The sequence below is a fragment of the Lycium barbarum genome, chromosome 9, assembly GCF_019175385.1.
Source record: "Lycium barbarum isolate Lr01 chromosome 9, ASM1917538v2, whole genome shotgun sequence".
NCBI classification, from domain to species: Eukaryota; Viridiplantae; Streptophyta; class Magnoliopsida; order Solanales; family Solanaceae; genus Lycium; species Lycium barbarum.
The window spans coordinates 441,143-465,580 of NC_083345.1; the positions used below are offsets into that span (position 1 = coordinate 441,143).

General features: G+C 34.9%; 1 protein-coding gene and 1 pseudogene across 1 annotated transcript; both read right to left on the reverse strand.

Annotated features, from left to right (window-relative positions):
* Nucleotides 1-6,480: 6,480 nt before the first annotated feature.
* LOC132610725 (V-type proton ATPase subunit e1-like) lies at nt 6,481-10,620 on the reverse strand. Its single transcript, XM_060325082.1, has 4 exons — nt 10,473-10,620; nt 10,271-10,382; nt 8,912-8,959; nt 6,481-6,819 (listed from the first exon to the last, which is right to left on the reverse strand). Exons 2-4 carry the CDS (start codon nt 10,366-10,368, stop codon nt 6,753-6,755), a joined length of 213 nt encoding a protein of 70 aa, XP_060181065.1. The 5' UTR covers nt 10,369-10,382; nt 10,473-10,620; the 3' UTR covers nt 6,481-6,752.
* Nucleotides 10,621-11,814: 1,194 nt separating this feature from the next.
* Nucleotides 11,815-15,294, reverse strand: LOC132610139 (CRIB domain-containing protein RIC4-like; annotated as a pseudogene).
* Nucleotides 15,295-24,438: the final 9,144 nt, after the last annotated feature.

Sequence of the window (24,438 nt, forward strand, 5' to 3'; positions counted from 1 at the left end):
AGAATGAGTTAAGAAAGTTCAAGGAAAGTTAATTGAGTTAGTAAGAATATCGTTATATATATATGGTTGCCTTAAGTATCCCGAGGTGACATCGTAACCTAAAGGATTTGAAATCGCGTTATGAGCGTATATGAGGTAATGTGAGTGCCCTTTTAAAGTATTTGAGATTATTAGTAATGATATAGAAGATGGATAAAAGATATGACTATATTTTTGCGATTGGAGTTTCGTCGAAGCTTCGTAAGTTCTCTAGTTACGTTTAAGGTTATTGTGATTCTCCGGACCCTTCGAGATGTGTATGTATTGTTATGTATGTATATGAGTATGTATATGTATGTATAAGAGGTTACATTAGGGTCGGAAGAGGATTAGAAGTTAAACGAATTTGAACGAAATGAATCCGAACAACTTCAGAAAAATCTCGGACCAGATTTTTAGCCCATATTGTTGGAGGCATATCTTCTAGTATATGAGGAGTTTTAAGGTGTTTCAAAAGCCTAAAATTAAGTTCATCGAGTCTAGTTTCCAACGCAACAAACCGCTCGTCAAAATGATATTTGGATAAGGACATATGGACGATGCAATTTGGGCTGGCAGGGCAGCAAGTTTGGACCCGACCCAAACACTAATGTTTCGGCCCATGAGGCCCATTAACATTAATATATATAGCAAATTCATTTGAGGGCTGATCATTTTCAGCTAAGATCCTCCAAAAACATTAGAGAGAGAGAGAGAGAGCTCCTAGACTAAGGAAGTCATTTTGATCAAAATCTGAGCCCCGAATCCCGAAGCTCATGAAGAGAAAAGCGTTGTACGTTGCGTTGCCTTCAATTTGAGCTAAATATTGGTCTTGGGGAATGAAATTTTCGTGGTTGAGCTGCTGCTAAGGTATTTATAAGATTCCTTTTATGTTATTAAAGTGTTTATTTAGAGTTTTAACGAATTAGAACGGAGAAAACAACATTATAAACTCGTTTGTTGTTTTGTTGAGATTTATGGATTAGGGGCTGTTTTAATTGAAATTGACGGACTGATTTGAATTAATATTTTGGTTGTTGTAATCATAGATTATGTGATGAGAATGAAGGAATTTAAAGGTTAGAGTTGGAGTTAAAATTGTTGTGGATTGTTGTAAGGATTATAGAGATAATAATGTGGTTTAGTTGCATATGAATAGATGATGTGGTGTCGTGTGGCTGCTGTTGTATTTCCCTGAAATTTGCTGAAAAGATTGCATGAAATAAGGTATAAGAAGTGCATATGGGCTGCTTGGTGTATTGTAAGTGTTCGTTAGAATTTCGGGCATCGTTATGTTATAGTTGGGGGCTGTTTTGATATGCAGTTGTTCTTGTTGAAATAAAAGAATTGAAGATATGGTTGTGTCCATATGTTATTGTTGGTATTTCTGTGTCAACAGGAGAGCAATTGGAAATTCGGATAGGCGAATATATAGGGGAAATGCTGCCGAAATGTTTGTAGACAAGTACCAGTTAGAATTGGATTTCTAAGTACTAGTAGCTAATATTTGGTAATTGATAATATTATTGTAGATATTGGAGAGCCCGAGACTTGAGTCGGGATTTGGTTAGCGAGCGATTGAGGTATGTAACGCCTACCTTTCTTTCTTTTGGCATGACCTTTTTGGAATGAACAAATAACGTATAAGTATGCTCCTAAAGAAAATCCTATTCTTGGAGCCACTAGGATGGCTAACATCTTTGACTTCCATAAGCTATTCCATATGGCTAGATACATATTTTATGATGTTCAAAGATCCTATTTGTTATGTTCCGAATGTTGTTCGAAAGAATGAAAAACGAGAAGACTAAGGCCTTTGATGAATATTTCGACATGAAAATATGGTCTTAAAGTCCCCATTTAATTTGATCCATAATGTTATCCGCAAGTTTCCTAGTATGATTATGTGATCCGTAATGATGTCCGAAAAACATTTGATATGGCTAAAGTTTTGGATACATATATTTTGATACATACATATGATCTTAAAGGCTCCATTTGATTTGCTCCATAGTAATGGTTGAAAGTTCCCCTAATATGAATGTCACTTGAAATTCCGAAAAGAGTTTCTGAAATGCTTTTAGAAAGTTCTGTACTTCAAAAGTTTGTAACTTTCGTATACTAACTCCGATTGACCCGAAACTGATTTCTGAGCTGTCGGATGCAGTAAATATATTTGTTCATCGAGTTTTGAATTTTATTTTATTTTTTTATTATGCATATGGTTTCCGCACTACTCTGCTCGTGCCTACTACTATGATATCGTTCGCCGGATCCCGGGCCGGTTTTGTGATCGTGCGCACCATGTATATTCGGCAGTATGATGTGTTACGGTTCCCGAGTTCCTCGTCATAGGGCCGGGTACCGCTTATATACGGCGTTATGATGTGATATGGCATATGATATGTTTTGATGTTGTGATATGATATAATGATATGATATGTTCGGGGATTGTACGGAGATTTGAAACCTTCTGGAGTATGATGTGTTGTGGCGCCAGCGTCGGAGTGGCAACCACGTCCCGGTTGCTTGTATATGTTTGTAAATCTGGGAGATGTGTATTCCGCCAGCCTACCGGATTTGATATGATATTTCTGTACGGGAAATCGCTTACGATGACATTTGTTCTTAGTATCTGTTTGAAATAAAGTATGTTAAGTCTGAATAAATCTACTAACTGCGCTGGCATAAGGAACCTTTGACATATGCTCCACCTCATCTTCGGACCGAGGCATTTGTAACTCTGAAAGTTTAAAATGAGGAGCTAACAGTGTACTTACAGAATTGCACGTATGCATATTGTATCTCTCCAGAACCCTTTCAATGTACCTCTTCTGAGAAAGATGTACAACACCGTCTTCTCTTGAAATCTCCATACCAAGAATTTTCTTTGGAGTTCCCAAATCCTTCATGTCAAATTCCTTACTTAACAGTTTCTTTAAAGCAATTATCTCTGTAATGTTGTTAGCAACAATAAGCATATCATCAACGTACAACAGTAAATAAATCATTGAGTTACCAGACATCTTCTTGTGATACACACAACTATCAAATGCACTCCTTGAAAATTCATGTGTAGTCATGAATGCATCAAACCTTTTGTGACACTGTCTAGGGGATTACTTCAAACTATACAAAGACTTCTTCAGTTGGCATACATGATCTTCTTTTCCCTCAACTAGGAAACCTTCAGGTTGATCCATATAGATTTTTTTTTCTAGATCACCATGTAAGAAAGCAGTTTTGACATCAAGCTGTTGAAGCTCCAAGTCAAATTGTGCAACCAATGCTAGTAGCACGCGAATTGAGTTATACTTCACGACCGGAGAGAAAATCTCATTGTAGTCAATTCCCTCCTTCTGACTGAAACCCTTTGCAACTAATCTCGCCTTGAACCTAGCATCTTTCACTTCTGGAATTCCCTCTTTCTTTCTGTAGACCCATTTACATCCAACTGTCCTCTTCCCCTTTTGCCTTTTCACTAAGACTCATGTCTGATTTTTGTAAAGAGACTCCATCTCTTCCGTCATGGCTAACCGCCATTGTGCAGCATCTTTGCAAGAAGTTGCTTCAACATACGAGGAGGGCTCCAGATCCTTAATCTCTTCTTCTGTAGCTACGAACGCATATGCAATCAGGTTTGCTTGATCTATAAGGCGTTCCGGTCTTCGTATCTGCCTCTTCTCCCCTCCCTTCGCAATTGTGTATGGTTCATTGACAGCAAGTTCTTCAAGATCTACATCTTTTGACTCATCTTTAACCTGAGTCTCTTGATCCTTTTCCTTAGTAAGCTCCACCTGCTCGTTGTTCTCGTTTCCTGAAAACCCCACAGGAACTTTACGGGGATCAAGCATAGAGGATTCATCAAAGGTGACATCTCTACTAACTATAAATTTGAGTAAAGACAAACACCAAAGTTTGTACCCTTTTACTCCATCCACATACCCTACGAATATGACCTTCTTAGCCCTTGGTTCAAGCTTTCCTTTATTAACATAATAATAAACTGGACACCCAAATACTCGTAAGTATGAATAGTTAGAGGGTTCACCTGACCATACCTCATTCGGAGTCTTAAAGTCAATCGCCGATGCTGGAGATCGATTGACAATATGAGCAGTAGTGTGAACTGCTTCAGCCCAAATTACTTTGGACATTTTGGCTTGTAAGAGCATACAACGAGCCTTTTCAAGAAGAGTTCTGTTCATTCTCTCGGCAACTCCATTCGGCTGTGGGGTGTGCCTAACAGTCTTATGTCTTGAGATCCCATGAACCTTGCAGAAATCATTAAACTCTTCGCTGCAAAAATCCAAGCCATTATCTGTGCGAAGATACTTGATTTTTCGCTCCATTTGATTTTCAACCAAAATCTTCCACTCTTTAAATGCTTCAAAAGCATCACTTTTTGCCTTCAAAAAACGCACCCAAACCTTTCTTGAGAAATCATCAATAAAAGTAAGAAGATACCTCTTTTCGCCCTTCGATGGAAGTTTAGAGGGACCCCATAAATCTGAATGGATGTAGTCTAGCACCCTTCCGGTCTTGTTCTTGCTAGTGCTGAAGCTGACCTTTTTCTGCTTCCCTAGAATGCAATGCTCACAAAATTCAAATGTGCTGATCTTCTCACTTTTCAAAAGGTTACGGTTGCTCAACATCTCCAGTCTACGTGCGCTCATATGACCCAATCTCATGTGCCATAATCTTGCCTTGTCATCATTAGGTAACTGCACTGTAGATGCATTTTGCAGAGCCAACAATGGTGCTTCTTGCCAATGTGTAAAGGCCATCCTCCAGCTTGCCTTTCAGCATGACTAAAGAACCTCTAGTCACCTTCATAGTTCCTCCTTCGCTCATGTACTTGTAGCCTTGTTCATCCAGAGTACCCAGGGAGATCAAATTCTTCTTCAGATCAGGAACATGACGGACTTGTGTAATAGTCCTTACGGCTCCATCATGGCAGCGAACCCGAACTGAGCCAATGCCAACTATTGCACAAGTTGCATTATTGCCCATTACTACGGTTCCTCCACTTTTCTCATAGCTGTTAAACCAGTCTTTTTAGAACGTCATATCCAGAGTACAAGCTGAGTCTAACACCCATTTGTTTCCATAACTTCCATTATTGTTTGATGTTGTAAGCACATAATTATTATCAGAATCATGTACCTGTTCAACTGTGGATGCACTTGCCTTTTCCTTGGACTTTGATGTTGGGCAATCTCGTTCAAAGTGCCCCTTCTTGCCGCAGCCCCAACAATCTGCATTCTTCTTGTTCACATGAGACTTTGATCTGTGCTTTGATTTGCTCCTTCCCTGTTGGCTAGTTCGGTCTCTCACAAAGAGCCCACCTGCCTGATCATCTTTGTCTCCTTCAAAATGCCTCCTTACATCACTAGAGTTAAGTGTTTGCCGCACTTGCTCAAGGTTGATAGGCTCTTTGCTATACATCATTGAATTCTCGATATCACGATATCCTGAAGTCAATGAAACTAGCAAAGCACATGCAAGCGTCTCATCGTCCTTTTTAATTCCTGCAATCTGTAAGTCCATGACAAGTTTATTGAACGCGTTTAAATGATCTTGTAACGAAGTACCTGACCCCATCTTAAATGTGTGAAGACGCCATTGTAACAACATCCTTGTTGTCACCGATCGGTCCTGGTAAAGCCCTTGTAGCTTGTCCCATGACTGCTTGGCCGTCTCTTCGGTACTTGTACTCACTTCACAAAGCACGTTAGGTGCAAGGGACAGTTGGATTACACTCAATGCATCTCCTTCAATCTTCTCCTTGTCGGAAGCCGATGTACCATCGGGATACTTTCCGTCAATAGCATGGATTGAACCTTCCCTCCGCAGTAACGCCATTATCTGGATCTTCCAAATATTGAAGTTGTTGCGTCCACTGAATCTATTGATTTGAAACTTCATGGAACTCATCTTTGCTTGTTCTTCCTCCTAGGATCTTCAAAAATTCCTAACGCTCTGATACCAATTGTTAGCGAAAACGTAAAAGAAAGAACACAAGATTTAACGCGGTTCAGATCAAAATGATCCTACGTCTACCAGAGAACAGTTGCCCTTTATTATTAACAAAGGAAGGGGAGATTTTCCAATTACACTTAAGAGAATTGCTCTATCAACTCTCTACTCACTACAAAGGATTGTATGAATTTTGGGATGATGAACAAAGAAGAATTGCCTCTCATTTTATAGGCATAAAATGACTTGGGCTCCAAGTGTGCTACATGGCATTTCAATTCTCCAAGCAATGCATCTTTGGCTCCAAGCAATACATCTTTGGCTCCAAGTAAATCGTCCTTTGGCTCCAAGTAATGGAAATCATCCAACTAAAATTGTCACATGGATTTTTCTATCACATGACAAAAAAAACCAACTCTTTCAACAAGGCTAAACAATTTACCTTCACCAAACAGCAAGGAGACTATAGATGAAAAAAAGAAGTGAAAACAAGTGCAGATGCATAGTGATTTTATTCAAAAAGCAGATAGTAAGAGCAACCAGTTACATCATCCATCTATAATTTCTGCCATTAAACCAAAGCTCAGAGAAAGGTCTAAAAGGATTTTGAACTAGAGCATAGTTACTGTATGAATCTACAAAAGATTTTATTATAGTATCCACAAACTACTTCAACTACTACATGCCTCAAAATACTTCTTCCTCTCATTAATCTTCCATGAATAATAAACAACTGCTGGCTTTCCATGAGCATCTCATTCTCCTTCACTCAAGACTGGTACAATGAGCGGGTTCAACTGCGCAAGGTACACGATTGCCCACCTATCCATAAGAACATAAAACAGTTAGAAGCAGTTAACATTCCATAGGTACGTCACTCATGCAAGTTGAGTTTAATACACAAGAATGAATGGAAGCAAACTAAATCGACTTATGGTAGTTCAACCAGACAGAGTAGCAATGATTCCACTACTTCTTACAGTTCCTAGTGAAGATGCACCATTTGCCTAAATATCCTTACTTTCTCTGATTTCTCAAAAAACAAGCATTCATGGCTGCAATGAATACTTAAAAAAGAGCCCCATTTACTAGGAGATTTCTGCCGATTTACTCTAATAATACTAGTGAGCAGAATTTATCCACTTTCAAGCAGAGAGCAATCTGAAATAACAGAAGGTCGCTCCATATGAGATCACCACTTAGCAACCATACCAAATTGTTATCCCCCAGTCCATGCAAACATTGCAGGAAAGAATAGAGAGATCTAACATGGACGCTTCACCTCAAGATTCTCGAGGGAAACTTATCAACAATAGAAAAAGAATGCTGAATTCCAAGGAAAGGGAGCGAAGGAGAAGGAAGCATTTTAAAAGATAATGGGTACTTAAGACGACTCCCTTACACTGAAAAAGAAGTCGCTAACCTGGCAAACAAAGATGTAAGTGCAACAACGATGATTAAGCCTTAACACCAATTAATCGATGTCATTACCTATATGGATCCTTTACTTCAATAATGCTCTGTTCTTAGCCAAGTCGACATTTATTCTAAGAGATTATGGGTATTCAAGACTACTCCCTTCCATGTATTTTAGGTCTACACCCTCCTCTTTAGCACCATCAAGCGTCAGAGTATCGCACAATTATTACATTTGAAGTCTATATGGAACATGGCTAAACCATCTCATGAGTCGTGACCTCTCATTTTGTCCTGTCCTACTTACACTTTCTGGGTGCACATCATAATCTGTAATCTTGCCCAATCTTATATGATAGCAGACCAACCTAAATAATTGTAATTCTACGACACTTATTTTGTAGTTGAGCTACTCAGTAAATAATCAAATCTTTTGTTGTAAAAACTGCTGAAGACAGAATTAAAAAAAAAAAAAAAGGGCAGCCCGGTGCACTAAGCTCCCGCTATGCGCGGGGTCCGGGGAAGGGCCGGACCACAAGGGTCTATTGTACGCAGCCTTACCTTGCATTTTTGCAAGAGGCTGTTTCCACGGCTCGAACCCGTGACCTCCTGGTCACATGAAGACAAAATTAAATAGAAAAAAATTGTGCTCTCTAATAGTGTAAACTTTAAAATGAAATTATCACAAGATTTTGCATAGTATCATAGCAAACAAAGTTTCCGAGGTCCAAGTCTCAGAGTCACCTATTATCTTAAAAGAATTTCCACATGGTGGCCCCCGGAAAAGAATCACAGACGCAAGTGAAGAGGCGTGTTGAAAACATAACTAAATATTTAAGAGTGTGCTCTCTCTAACAATATAAACTTTTATATGAGATGGTCAAACAATTTAACAAAACAAATACCAAAAGTCGTCCTAGGAAGGAAACCATCATGTAAATCATCTTAGAGGGCCACGGGTCAGCAGACATCTATCCTAGAGTTACGATTATTGAGTACACAGCTCAATTATGTAACCAGCCAACTCCTCAAATGACTAAAGGTTCTTCATGGTAGCATCATCCCAATACCCACTGCATTGTTATGCACACTCAGGCATTTTGTAGAGCACAAATGAGATATTAAACAAGTAGTCAGACAAATATGTACTCAGCAGCAGAAAGGCAGTCTACATAATACATACAGTGAATGAGTAATTAACAATACAACCCCTTTGAACATCAAAACTTTTAAACTGCAATGCGATGTAGAAAATTCAGAATAAGACTTAACTAGTCTCTCATTTCAGGTCAAACATGTGAACTCAAGCTTCAACATTGAATACATATGGGCATGTGGAATATGTACCGTGTCTTGTTTTCTATTGATCCTGTGCGTGCTAAGAGTGTTTTCTTTTTTCTTTCTCCTTTTTTGTGAGTGGGGATGTGTTCGCTTTGTGTGTGCGGTGTGGGGCGTGGGTTGGGGGGGGGGGGGGGGTGTGCGAGAGAGAGAGACTCACATCGTCCAACAGCATACTGTAGCAGTGATAATCAATGTCAGGTGTAACCTGCATCACCAAACTTCAGTTAGAGATGTAGCAACAGAGCTCAAAGTTTCAGTTACTTGAAAGCTACAAAGATGGCAGTCAATGTATATCCGACTCAATTGAGTAATCAAGACAGCACATGGAAGACAAAAAACTAAGCAAAAAATACATAATTTGCACCAGTTCGGTTTGCTGAAACATGCTTGGTTCTCTTAGTTATCTAAATTGGCTTAATCATGAAATCCAACATAAGTCAACTCTTCAAGGACTATGCAGATATTCATAAAAGTGAGGGTAGATGAATCTGAAATCCCCATTGATTTGAGGATTTCTTTCTCAAACAAACTTCAAATATTTAACTCTACAAAGAGAGTATACTTTGATGCTTTTATGTTATTCTTTTGTTTAAATTGCATTCTTCACATTATGAAGTTCGATCAGAGAAGTTATTATAATGGAACGTTTAGACAATCAAATTGATATTTTGACTTACTGATAATCAGGAAAATCATATATTATACCACAAGCTGAGGGAGCTTAATCAAAAGGATATTTAGAGCCCGTTTGGATTGGCTTATAAGTTGCTTATAAGTTACTTATAAGCTGTTTTCAGCTTTTTTGAGTGTTTGGCTGGCCAACTTAAAGTCATTTTGTGCTTAAAATAAGCTCAAAAAAATAATTGGGCCCATTTGACTCAGCTTATCTAAAGCAGCTTATAAGCTGAAAACAACTTATAAGCCAAAAAAAATAAGTTAGACTACCCCAACTTATTTTTTTTAACTTATAAGCTGCAAACAGCTTATAGGCATAAGCCCATCCAAACAGGCTCTTAGAAAGTTTGTGTTGCGTGTTTGAATTGAAACAACGGGAAATCCAACCATAAGCAACTCATAAAACATATAGCATTTTGAAATTATCTTAACTTAGAAGCTAAAGTGGAGGGAACTCAAAGTTAGGAATATCAAGGGTAGGAAGTCTTGGAGAGAAAAACCCTGCTATCACATGAAAGTTTAGGTCTTGAAGGTTTATTTGTGTTGCACCACAAATGGTTCAACAATGTTGTGCTCAAGTGAGTCATGAACAAAGTGGATACAGACTAAAAAACTATGTCATTTCTAGTGTGCCCAAGTGCAGAGTATACTTGTACGTGGTGAAAGGATGCAAGAATTGGTGGAATATCAATCTAAGCAACTTAGGCAATAACAATAATTCTATATCTGATCAATACATAAGTGATTTAGTTCAATTCAAACAAGAAGTGAAATGATACTTTTGTAACACACTAATTGAGATTGTAAAGCTGAGAGTTGGCATAATAATCAAAGAGCATACAGATTAGTGGAAGGTCCTCTGTTACAGCAGATTCCAGCACCAAAGGATGCAATAACTCCAACCACAGCAAATATTAGACTTGTCACCACGAACCCCATTTTCTTTCAATTTTCTGCAACAATGTTATCACTGATTAAACAGCAGCCCCCAAAGAATATATGATTAAAAAAGATAACTAGGAAAATCAATAAAATATTATTACCAAATCTGAATTATTGGGTTCTCAAAATGGGTTTTGCAAATCAGAGAGAGAAAGACAAGTGTTCACTGTTGACAAGGAAAAATCGTGATCTCAAAAATATTATAATAACAAGATTTAGTACGCGTTTGGCCATAGAAACAAAAACCTTTTCGCTTTTTTTTTTTTTTGGAAATTTTGGAGTTGGAGTTTGGGTTTGACCATAATTTTTGCAAAGTATTTTTTTTATTGAAATATATTTTTTCAATAAGGTATTGGTCGTGAAGAACAAGTTTTTCTTATTTTTCACATTTCAAATGCAATTTTAAGTTGAATTTAAAATTTTTATGACCAAACACTAATTTTTTTTAAATGTAAAAAAAAATTCAGAAAAAAGTGAATAATTCTTATGGCCAAGAAATTAAAATATTTTGAAAAGCATTTGATATTTTATTTTCTTTTCTTTGCTTCAAGTGTTTGATATTTGACCAAACAATAAAGTAAAATTACAGTCAAATCTCTCTGCAATAATGTTGTTGGTTTTAATTTATTTTTTTGACTGTTATAACGAGGTTACTGTACACTAATAACAACATTTGACATTTAAAAAATATTTTACTATTTTAAATCAAGAAAATATCAAATTCTAACCTTCATCACACTTGACATTAAGAAAAATCTTTTAATCATGAAAATATATATTCATACAATATTTTTGTCATTATTAATAAAAAAGGGACGGAGAGTAGGGGTGGTTTGAGTTAAGTTTTTTCCTAAAGGAAATTAAATCGAGTCTATTTTTTCTTTTTTTTTAATTGATTCTTGTTAAAGTATGTGACATACACTGTCAAACACTTCCCGATGACTATATTCCATCAAACACTATCAATTCAGTTAATATTTTTAAAACTAGGAAACCTATTTCAATATCATTTTTACTTTAAAATTTAAATACATCTACTCCCTCCGGTCTATTTTACTTATAGTCTTTACTAAAAATAAATGATCCAAAATAGTTGTCATTTTAGAAAATCAAGATATAATTAACTGTTACTTTCCACCTTTAACCTTACTTAACAAATGTGGAGAGAGATTAATGTGGTGAAAAATAGTGTAATATTAAATTGAGATCAAAGAATAAATTTAAATAATTTAGTCAAACCACCCTTTTAGTGAATATTTTATTAAGGGGTGTTAGAAAAAAAAAACATGACAAATAAAATGGACCGGATGGAGTAATATTTACACACCAATACCACCATGACACAATACAAAAATGATTTTTCCACACTCATGAAAAGGACAACAAATATAAAAGCAAAAATGACAACTGAGATCATGAAATGGAACCAAAAACAATGGGGGGGGGGGGGGGGGGGGGGGGGAATCAACAAAAATTGTTACTACTAAAACCTAGAGGATCCACCAGCTTGGACAGCCATAGCAAGTTCAAATTGTTTGATGGAAATTGAAGGTAAAGTGTTTTAGTGGATCCATCCCATCCTACATGTGTTACATGCTTCACATCTGTTGGATACCCTATTTCCATCTCCATTTCCACTTCTTCAATCTCTTTTTTGTACACTGCACAAGAAATAAAACAACACATTACCAAATAGAAATCAGAGAAAATTGCTTACCAAATAAATGGATGAAAGATGTGCATCATGCAAATAAGTTTTTATCCCTTGGTCATGGTTATGTGATATGCATTCTTAATTTAATTCATTATTCTTATATGGTTAGATTGTTTGGTTTAGTGTAAGTATCGTGTGCACAAGAGCAAAACTAGAGGGACGCAAGGAGGTTCATCTGAATCCCTTTGGCCAGAAAATTACACTGCATATATGATTAATTATATATATTGAATATTGAATTATTGAATCCTCTTAATGAAAATCCTACTACGAGCTCGTTTGGCTTAGCAGATTTAAAGTAGTTGATAAGCATTATGTGTTGATAAGCATTTTTAAATGCTGAAACTGATTTAATAAATAAGCAGTTACGTATTTGTATTGAAGTGCTAAAATTTATAATAAGCAGCTGATGTGTTTGTCAGAAAAGTGCTGATAATCGGGCTTTTTGTTAAAATGGCTTAACTGTCCTTAAAGTTAGTTACACTAATAAAATCAATATTTTTACAAGATTATAAATTCCAAATTAATTCAAAATACCAAATAATTTATGACTCATTTTATTTTCAATACAAAATTAATTAGATAAGATTGTTTTATAAATATAAATTATTTTATTCTAAATTACAATACAATTAAGCTATAATGAAATAATTAATAATTTGATTAAACTCTCAAATGGTACACATTTCTTTTTGGGTAAATCACAAAAAATATTTGAATGGAACAAACATGCAATTTATTTATTTTAATATAATGCTATTATTGAAAACATATGTGTTCAGGTCATATGTTAATTCCCCTTAGACCAATTACTGTCTTGCTTAACATTAATTAAAGAACTGCTAGTTTACATGGACTTTTTAGCAACTACTTATTGGACGGTCATCTTCATCTAATATTGATACCCATCTGTCGTCTACATATCTATTCAAGACTACGACAATGTGGAGATAAAAGTCTGTCACCGAAATCAATTCGTGCAATTGGTTTTTATGTAGAAGAGCTTCAGAATCTTGTTATATTCTGGTGATGGCCGACGGGAATTGTTGTATTTGCAGAGATGTCTTGAACATGGTGAGAGAGTGACTTCATGGAGAGGGTTAGGGGTTTTATTTAAGGTATTCTATGAATTACAAAATAATATTAGGATACAATAGTAAAATCCTCGATCAAACTAAGAGTGCTTATAAACTGAAAAATAATAAGTTGGAGGAGACCAACTTATGACTTATTATAGCTTATAAGCACTTTTATTTTTACCAAACGCACAGATAAGCTGAAAAATAATTATAAGCTAATTTGACCAGCTTATAAGCTAAGCCGCGCCAAACACCGTGTACATTGTGGGTAAGTATTTACTTGTATCCTCAAAATACGATACGATACACTCACATTCTCTTCTTCTTCTTTTACCATCCGAAACCCATCATTCAATTAATTAGGATTCACGTTGGTTGAGCATCATGATTAAAAGCGAAAGTCTTTTATATGAAGAGTTTTTCCACTTGATCTTAGCTGGCTATATTCTCTTCCAATTTAATATTCATTTCTAAGTCAGGAAACTACCATTGACACAATCTATGGCATTCTACTCCATCTACATTTCCTAATGAACACAATGCAAATGATAATCAACACAATTCATTAGATAAGTTAGATCATTCCTTGGATTTAACTTTTTATATATGCATGTATATAGTCATTGACAGTATTAAATGACTAATCATATGATCCAAAAACTAACTTTCTAGTAAACACCGATTCATGACTTTGAAAATAATGCAGATACTACTGTTGAGCAAATCACTCTAATCGTGTAAAAAGTTATGGATTTGAGTTATATATATAGTAATAATATAATATAAAAAGAATTACAGAATCAGTAGATCTAAAATTTATGCTAGCAGGTTACTTACCATTTTTAGTAGAGTACCAAATAATTATCACGAGATTTACTTGTAATTATCTAATAAGTGACTAAATTGTGTAAACACATTTAACACAATCCATACATAAAACTTAAACCCAAATTTTATAGGTATAAATACTTACCAAATAATTGAGAGAAACCTTTGAAACTTCTTTTGATCAATGTGTGCACACCTTCAGAAAACCGTCGTCTGCCCAAAAATCTCCAAAAGCCATTTATTTTCACTTTTGATGGACTGTCTTCTCCTACTTGTATTTCTTGAGAAAATCACATCCAAATAAACAATGTCAAAATCTTTTATTTTCAAAAAAAGAAAAAGAAAAAAAGGAAAGAAATAGTACCAGCAGAAGCAAACAACATACTGGAAAACACAGAAGTGAATTTTTCCGTTTATCTGGATTTACTTTTTAACTTTTTCCTTCTTATTGACAGGGTACCACCATTTTGCTTAGTTAAAGGCGGATTTAGGACAAATTTTGCACGTTCAACTGAATTCATTATTTTTCATTCGAACTATTTTAACATATATTTAAAAAATATTAAAATACATACACTCAGACACTAAATACCTGATTCTAGATTTTGGATGAGCCTTTGCGTTTAGTAAGTTTAACATGGAAGTAATTTTCAATCAAAACCTAGAAAATCTATTCATTAATGCAGTGGCAAAATCAAGTTTTTGCACGAATGCAATTCAAAAATATAAAACAGTGAATACACGAAAAGTCAAGGTTAGCCAAATTTTAACATCTACTACTTATACATAAAAAAAACACTCACGGCCATTGTAATTTTTTCAAAACTCCTTATGCTGTCTAGCTCCGCGCGGCCGCCTAATTAATTAACTATAAAAAAAATAACTGGAAAAAAGGAGAGAACCATACTCTTTAAAACAGCTTGATGTAATATTGAACTCTTTGTGTTCTTTGTAGGTTGGCTTCTACTGGTTTTGGCCACTCCAACACACCCTAAAGAGAATGGAAAAACTACAAACTTCTCCATGGATCTCTCCTTAATTTTTTTTCTTTTCTTGAAGTATATGTATTAGAAAAAAGTCACTAATAACAAAATGAAAATAAGAAAAGATAGAATTCATATGAGAGAAACAGGACGAGTTGAAGAGATAAAGGGAGTTTATATTATGAGAGTCAGGCAATTGGCTTAGCTAAGAAGATATTTAGAATGATTTAGATGCGAAGATGAATATGTACGACACAACCAATTAATGAAGAGGGTTGTAAAGTTTCATGCGCTGAGGACGCACATAATAATTACAGCTAACTTAATACTACAGTCACAACTCACAAGCATAAAATCACACTATGTAAAGAAGGAAAATCTTTTTGTCATATAGTAGTGTATTAAAATATCAAAATATTTGGTCAAAATTTCTAAATCTATTATTAGCAATCTTAGAGATTCTATTTTATAAAGATGATTAATTGTAAGTATATTACCAGAAAAGAAGATACTTGTTATAAAGAGCAATTTTACAAAGTTATAAAGATGGTTATTGCTGTTATAGGTTAAAAAAAAGTTATAAAAAAGTAAAATATAACATAAAAAATAGATTTCGAATAAAACATGACTTTTATAGTGAGGTGTTATATAAAGACGTTATTATAGAGAAGTTTGACCGTATATTTAATTGATAATATAGAATAATATGTGGGCTAGAGTAGTGGTTAGGTTGTTAACCTGTTGGAAGGACTGGTGCCTAATTTTGGCAGATTAGCTGTCCATTTTAAGGAACTAGTTGAGCCCACAAACCAGCTCAACCTCCTTTGGTGGTCCAAGTGCAACTATTCCGCTCGTGAAGACGCCTTTTTTGTCGAAGTGGAGTTAATTAACACAACTTCATTGAAAATTTATAATTTGTAAATAATTTAATTTCTTAATGTTTATCTATTATATGAATCTGCCTGGTTCTTGTGACTTCTTTATAAATATATTGAATACCTTTAGTGATAATTCGTCACATCTAGAAGGATCGTGTCACGAACTAAATTTGAGGGCCATGATGACACCTACATACACCCCTCCTCCCCCAACACACAGAGGTAGGCATATCATTCTAGAGTAGTAAATCATTTAGAAAGAAAAGTAAGAAAATCATTTTCATCATTGACATTATCCAAACAGTCTTATCATAAATATAAGTAAGTACGGAATAATACTTGGTCAAATACAAACCCAAAATCTAATCGAACTCGTACAAAAGCTTCTAAATAGGATACAAGTCTTAGTCAATACAGAAATAGAAATTGTCTCAAAACGAAAGGATCGGATAATATAAAGAGAGAGTCCAAGGCTGCAGGTCCAGTTGTCCCTCACCCTAGAATATGGGAATAATGGCCTCGGAATCAGCTGCATGGAATAGAACTGGAGCACGGGTTTATATCTACACCAGAAAACAGTGCAACTAGTGTAGATGAGTACAAAACCACTAGTACTCAGTAAGTATCATAGGATGACAATGAAGCAATAACGCATACAATATATAATGATCGAAATAGAACATACAAATAGAATCACACAACCAACATCAATATACCTCTTATAACCTTAGGCATGTTCCACCCAAAAGACGATAGCCAATAATCATGTGAGAATGCAATGAGTCAAATAAATGAATGTATATATGTAAATGCACTAGCCAAATCTCAAGCCTGGTACACGCACTAGTGGTCATTTCATCTAGTCGTGACCCATGGGGACTCGTGAGGTATATATACCTCTCAACACCATCTGGCATGTACCTTCGGACTGGGTGAGAACCATATCATATCATGTTATATTATCTCCGCGCAACTCATACCATCATACCCGGAATCATTTTCCTTCGGGCTAAAACACATCAATAGAATCATTTCCCTTTTGGCTAAAACACATATCTTACCTTTTAACCGGTCTTGACAGACCATTTCATTATTTATAAATGCCTCATCACAATGAATGTATAAATGTATGCATGCATAGATAAGTACAAAATGCACGGTAACAAGTGTCAACAGAGGCATGAAGTAAGGACTGAATATGTACTCGTCACGAATCACAAAATATCATCTCAAGGTCAGGATTGATGTCACTTTCATGCTATAAATGAGATATGGTGTGATGAACACAAAATAAGTCGATAAGCTTCCACGAACAAGTCAAACATGACTATCATAGCCCAAATAAGCAACAATTATACCAACCTAAGTGGATTTATCACCACAACCAATGCTCGTAGGCCTAACATACATTCCCCGACACAACATCCTAATCATGCAACAATTTCCCAAAATAGATACATTGGTACCCACCTAAGTGTTCATCAAAACCACTAAGGTGGGACCCTCTTCACATGCCCAATACGCCACCAACATTTATAGGCTATATACGCCCTCCAATCGAAGTCTAAAAGAGTAAACTATAACCTACCTCAAGGCTGAGCGAGTGCCACGAACACTATACTTGAGCCTTCCCTTTTTGAAGCGCCTCCGAACAAGAAAAGTCTATCAAGCTACGAATTTCACATTAAAACAAGCTTCTAAGGATACCTATATTGCCATAACGAAATTCGGGTTGAAAAGTGAACTCAAAATCCGATCCTCAAACCCCGAGGGTCAAAATGATAATTTATCAAGAATCCGAGTTCAACAATATCAAAATAGTGTTCTACGAGGTCACACTAATCCAATAATACCCACATTGCTATACCTTGGCCCGAAACCTAATCAAACCAGAATCCCAAGGGTAAAACTGAAATTTTAGTGTGGAATTAGATTATCCATAGTCTAAATAGCCATAATCCTAAGATTCATGGAAATCTAACCGTAAATGAGCATTCAATTTCACTATTTACTCAAAACCCCAAATTATAGAAAACACTTATTCACATACCTAAAATCATAGATTGAAATGAAAAATAATGGATGAAATCATGAATTAAAGCCTAGATGAAGGGTAGAAACTTATTCCAATGAAGTATTTTGAAAGTAGAACTTGAAATCACCTAAAATCGACCTTTAGAACTCAAATGGGAAATAACTTCTGGATTGAGAAAAATTCTATAAAACCTACAGGTCTCGCCGCAATTGCGGATACTACAAATGCGACAGATACAGCAAATGCAGACTAAAGACTGCAAATGCGGTTACCGCGAAAGCGGTGAAATAGCCGAAATTTTGGCATTTCCCCCACCAGCCTACCACCGCAAATGTGGCACTATCCGCAATTGCGGTTACAACAGAAAACATCAAATTTTCAAATTTCCCCGAACTTCGATTCAACACCCGAAACTCATCCGGAACCCCCTCCCCCCCCCCCCCCCCCCCTCGATACTAGGGGTGTAAAAAGAAAATCAACAAACCGCACTAAACCGATAAACCGAGTCAAATCGAGAAAAAAATTTGACTAGTGGGTTGGTGTTGAAAAAAAAAGTCAACCATAATTGGTTTTGTTTAGTTTTAGCTAAAAAAAAAAAGTCAAACCAACCCGACATTACGTGTATTCAATATTTAAAATATTTTATATATAAAAATATTTATTTGTAATATAATTTATAATTTTTTTTGTAGTTTTTTGCCTTTTATCATATTATTTCAAGCTTGAACTTAGAATTTTGAATGTGAGTTTTATATCCCATAGATGTTAGTAACTCAAATAAAGTTCAAACCAGAACCAACTCAACATTGATGCTAACGAAAGAAATTCAATTCTACCATTAGGAATGACAATAACGTTGAACATCTATTCGTTAATTTTGCATAATTGCTTTAGAGAGTCAAAGTACATAACTTAATTTGTTTTCTTTGTCATGTAATTAATACTTATTAGCCGTAGCCGTACTTAGTTTAGCATGACTTAGTATTTTTAGATTATTGTCGTTTTATTTATGGTTTATTAAATAGCAATATTTATTTTAACTGATTTTATTATCTTTTTTGTTGAATATTTTAATACAACGTCATCACTCATCTCACATTTTGTATTATTTTCTTAAGAAACACTTAATTATATAGTTGTATCTTACTAGAAGGGGTGTCATGGTTCGGCTTGAGTCGGTTATCCTCTAAAAGATGACCAAATCAACTTAGTCGGTTTTTCAAATGTTAGAATCAAATCAAATCAATTAAGTAGGTTTTTCATTACTTTGGTTTTTGTCGGTTTTTATTTAAATATATGACAATATACGTCCAAACACATATTAAATTGACCATCCTCTAGCATACCACTACCAAATCAATTATTCCTATTTGTGAAAAGAAGAAAATATAAACCTAATCTAGTTATATATGTACTTTCTCCAAAAATCTGTATGCATCATCTAAAAATTTAGCCATTTCAAAGAACATCAAAAAAAGGTTCTTACAATTAATTTATTTTTGTGCAATAAATTAAAGATCTAGTTGTGATATACCAAGATATCTTGATGAATAATTGAAGGATTCAAAAATAAGTTATTTTGAACAAGAAATAGATTCTTAGAATTATCAAAATCAAAATAACAAATCAAAGTAGAAAGTAAATACAAATATTGAATTACTATAAAGGCAAAAATATAAATTATGAATCAAGTGTGCAAAAGATTAATATCGAAAAATTTCAAACTTTATCAATAAAAATATACACATGTGTGTGTGTGTGTGTGTTTGCGCTTATTTATTATGCATCTATAATTTTTAGATAGATATTTATATTGTCGGTTTGGTTCGGTTGTTTCGGTTATTTTTTGCTTAAAATCAAAATCAAATCAAACAAAAAACTATCGTTTTTTCTCTTCGGTTTGATTCGATTTTCGGTTTGGTTTGATTTTTCAGTTTCCGTGAACACCCCTACTTACTAGGACTAAAGAAATATTTGAAGTAAAAGTTATATGTTTTGTATGAAGAATTTTCTGGGAAAAAACTGAAAAAATCAGAGGTTGAAAAACCCAAATTTTATTATTTTGATTTGGTTTATAAATTTAAAAACCTGAAGCAGTTTGTTTGGTTTGGTATTTAAAAAATCCGAACCAACCCGGTTCATGTATACCCCTACCCAACACAAACCAACTATGCAACTTGAGTATAATCGACGCTACGAACTTGCTTGTGCACTTAGAATTTCCGAAAGAGGTTGTCTTGACCCAGTCTTGATTAAGGTCAACTCCAAAACCTTAAACTTCCAAAATCCCAACCAACGATTCAAAACACACCCGAACACCTTAGGACCCGAACCAAAGGCTCAACTAAGTCATAAATGACCTTCCGAACCTAACGGAACTATCAGAATTTGATCCCGAACGGGTTTACACAAAAGTCAACTATTGGTCAAAGTTTTACCCAAAATCAAACTTAAGGATTTAAAACTTAGCTTTGTCCCTCCGATTCCAATCTGATTGCCTCAATAACCGTGTCACTCATACCCGGACATCAAACCACCAAACTAAGGCTAAGAAAATGGTCTTTTAGGGCAAAATAAGTAAAACTATCAAAACGACCTAACGGGTCGTTACAGATCGCGATTCATCAATGGAAGTCATTTTTTTGCATGGATTGCCCTTCTTTTGGGTGGTCTTTAAATTTTGCCCCTCATATTTGTGGTCTTTAAGTTTTTCCCTTCGCTTGGATACCTGAGGCTCTAGGTTCGAACCCCCCGCTCAGGCATAAAATAAAAAAATAATTTCGCAAGGCAGGGCTGGGGGAGTGTATGCCGGATCCGGCATACAATCCTTAAGGAAAAACTAAAGTTATGCCGGAGGGGGCAGACTTTGCCTTGAGGCATATATTTTATTTTTTTACTTTTCAAGGTAAACTTTTAGTTATGCCTTAACTAAAAGTGTGCCCCATAAGACATAACTAAAAGTATGTCCCATAAGGCGGAACTTTTCCTTAAGGCACAACTAAAAGTTTGCCTTATAAGGCAAAGTCTATGCCTTAAGAAAAAATTCTGCCTTATGGGACATACTTTTGGTTATGCCTTAATTAAAAGTCTGCCCCATAAGGCATAGTTCCTTAAGGAAAATTTTTTCCCCATAAGGCATAACTAAACTATGCCTTGAGGAAAAGTTATGCCCCCTCCGGCATAACTTTAGTTTTTCCTTAAGGATTTTACGCCGGATCCGGCATACACTCACCCCACCCCTGCCTTGCGAAATTATTTTTTTATTTTATGCTGAGCGGGGGTTCGAACCCAGAACCTTAGGTATCCAAGCGAAGGGCAAAACTTAAAGACCACAAATATGAGGGGCAAAATTTAAAGATCACCCCAAAAGAAGAGCAATTCTGCGAATTGTTCATGCACACAAATGATTGTCAAATGCTCCGTCCGGCCCATTCATTTTATATATTGACTAAGCACGAATTTTAAAAAATTAAAAAGACTTTTGACACGTTAGTTAAATATATGCAAAATACGTACGTATTATGCTTTTAATTTAATGGTGATGAAAGTTTCACATTTTTTTTTGAGCATGTTCTGTGTTATTTTCAAAGTTAACTTTTTATCTAGTGAGTCTCAATACGGAGTCTTGCATTTATTTTTTTGTTGGTCTAATCATTCTCTTTGATTTAAGTGGGTCCCAAGATTCAATTCCTTTTCTGTTTGTTTGGATATCAGTCATCCATTGGAAAGATGCTACGTCTAAATTATCTTGATTAATCCTTAATTAATCTACTCATATTCCCAAATCCCAATTCCTTCCCAATCCCATTGCATGGTGTCTCACCTGATCACCTCAGTGGAAAGAGTGAATGGCAAGGACATTTTTTCACTTCAAAATAATCACAATTATTTCTTCATCCTCACAAAAAGAAAAGAAATGGTCAATGAGTTTGCTGTACTGCTAATTTAATTCTTCTTGCACATACTTTTTCTAACGGCTAAATACCTAGATTGACCCTTTAACTTGACACAATTTTTAAGTTAGACACTTTAACTTAATTGGTGACCAGATAGACACCTCAACTTGATAGAAATGTATCTTTTAAACACACAAGTCAGTAAAACCAAGTGCATGTGCATCACTTGCTGATGATGTGTCAAAGAACGAATAAGATAGAGACACGTGGAATAAAAAAATCTCCAGCACAACCCCCTTTGATCTTCTTCTTCGTTCCAAAAGAAGCAATCAAACTTTGCCTTAATTCTCCATTATTTGCTTCTGCAAATTCACATGTAAGTTATAGCAATCAATTATTATATTCTTCTTCTCTAATGGTTCCCTTCATCTCTCTTTCTTCTCCCTTACCACCGCCCATGTCCCACTCTCACTTAACCCAGAGACAAGTATAGGTTTTCTTTAACTGATAGATGAAGGCCTAAAAGTAAAGAGGTTACGTTTTGTCTAATTTTTCTAGTTTTATGAACCTGCATTTTTTTTTTACTAAGTAGGAAATCAATGCAAATTTTCAAGATTAATGGTATTGTCTTGATTGAAACGTTAAAAGGGGAATTTACAAAATCCTTCTAAGCCTGAAGTTTGAGTCTTTAACATTTTAAACCTGACTCTGTTTATTAAACTGTCAAAGCTTCCTAATAATAATTTGGCCTTTATTTGCTTCATTTTGTTTCAAACGAGTATGAAGATCATGGGATAAAAGAGAATGTGTGAAAAAAATAATATAAAAACAGGAATTAGTATGGAACTTTAGTTGTAGTTGTGCTTTTTAGAGATGGAGAAGAGAGGTTTATGCCGCCAAGGCTTTTCTTTTAACAATGGTGAAGATGAATTTGAGGAAGATGAGGGTAAATTTGGGTTATAAAAATTTTTTGTTGATAGAAGAGCTGACTCAGCAGTTCTCTAACTTTGACTCACGCGCCTACATTGAACAAAAGAATACGTGATATGCCATGTAGGACTAGTGTGTTTAAGTGATGCATTTCTACCAAGTTGAGGTGTCTATCTGGTCACCAACTAAGTTAAAGTGTCTAACTTAAAAATTGTGTCAAGTTAAAGGGCCTATCTAGGTATTTATTCTAACTATTGCCATTTTTTCCTTCATATATAATTAAACTCATAGCTTCTATATTCTTTGTGTTTGTTTGAAAGGGAAAGAAACGGGCAGCACAGCATACTTATATATATTATATAGTTCTTCATAAGGAAAACATGGCTCTAAAAACAGATTTGATAGAGAAAGGATTAAATCAGAATTTGTGACATATGAAGGTTACATAAGTGATATATTATCATTTGTCGACTTGTATTAAGTATAAATTTTAGGAGACATGCATTGGGTGTTTACCTTTACCACTTCCCCTTGCTTTGTGTCGGATTGGTTAAAAAAAGTAGTATTGAATTCTCTTATATAAAGAAAACTTTTAAAGTAATTAGTGATTTAAAAGTTATGATCTAAATTTGTCACCAAATTCATAGTTCGTTTTAGTTACTAGGTTTATGATTAAATATTTATATGTATTAATGGATTTCTTAATGTAAAGAGTCTAAGCAAAAGCTATGGGTTCGTCTAAACTTGTACTTAATATTGTAACTCCGCCCTTGATAGTGTAATAATTTCTGTATCCAATTTCCTCGTTAGAATTTTTGTCTCCGCTAACGAAGACACGTACGCCAAATGGAGGTTTGTGGAAACTAAATGAGAAAGCAAAAAGGAGAATAATTTATGGATTGAGTACAGTGGGTTAGATTAGTAATTAGGTGCCTAATTTTGGCTGATTACTTGTCCATTTTAAGAAATAATTCAGCAGAGCCCACAAATTAATCAAACCAATTCTTCTATGGTCCAGATGCAACTATTCTGCTCGTGATCACGGTTCATTTTGTCGTGCATGAAAATCAAGAGACATATCCTTTTTTATATTATGCCATTCTTTAGTGGATTAATTGTTAGATCCATATCGTGATTAGTTGGTGGAAGTTCATGCACATACAAATGGAGTCCGGAACCAAAATGCCAAAAAAAAAAACATTTTGAACCAAAATACCCCAACAAAAAAAAAAGTTACCAAAATACCTATAGCGCAGTAAAATACTGCGCTATAGCACTAACGGAGACGGAGCCATTAAGTGCTATAGCGCAGTATTTTACTGCGCTATACAAAACTTTCTCTCACCTATAACGCAGTAAAATAAGTTTAGCTGTATATTAATCATGCTTTGAGATTCCGGAACTTTAATATTTTATATAGAACTCTAGTTATATTTGTACAATTAATAAAATAGGCTCAACACATCAAGAATACGTGATACTTTGGATTGTCGTTTTAGTGGTTGAAAAGTGATCGAAGTCCTTTTTTGTTTGAAGACTTATAGTCATTAGCTTTAAGTTATTTATCTTTTAGGGTTTCGTCTTATTTTTAAATTAATTCTTAACTTTATTTCGAATGTGTCACGTTTTTTTATTATCAATTTAGGATGTGAAACTATAACAATAATAAAAACTAAGATAATATTTATAAATATGCAAAAAATAGATAATATTTACGATAAATT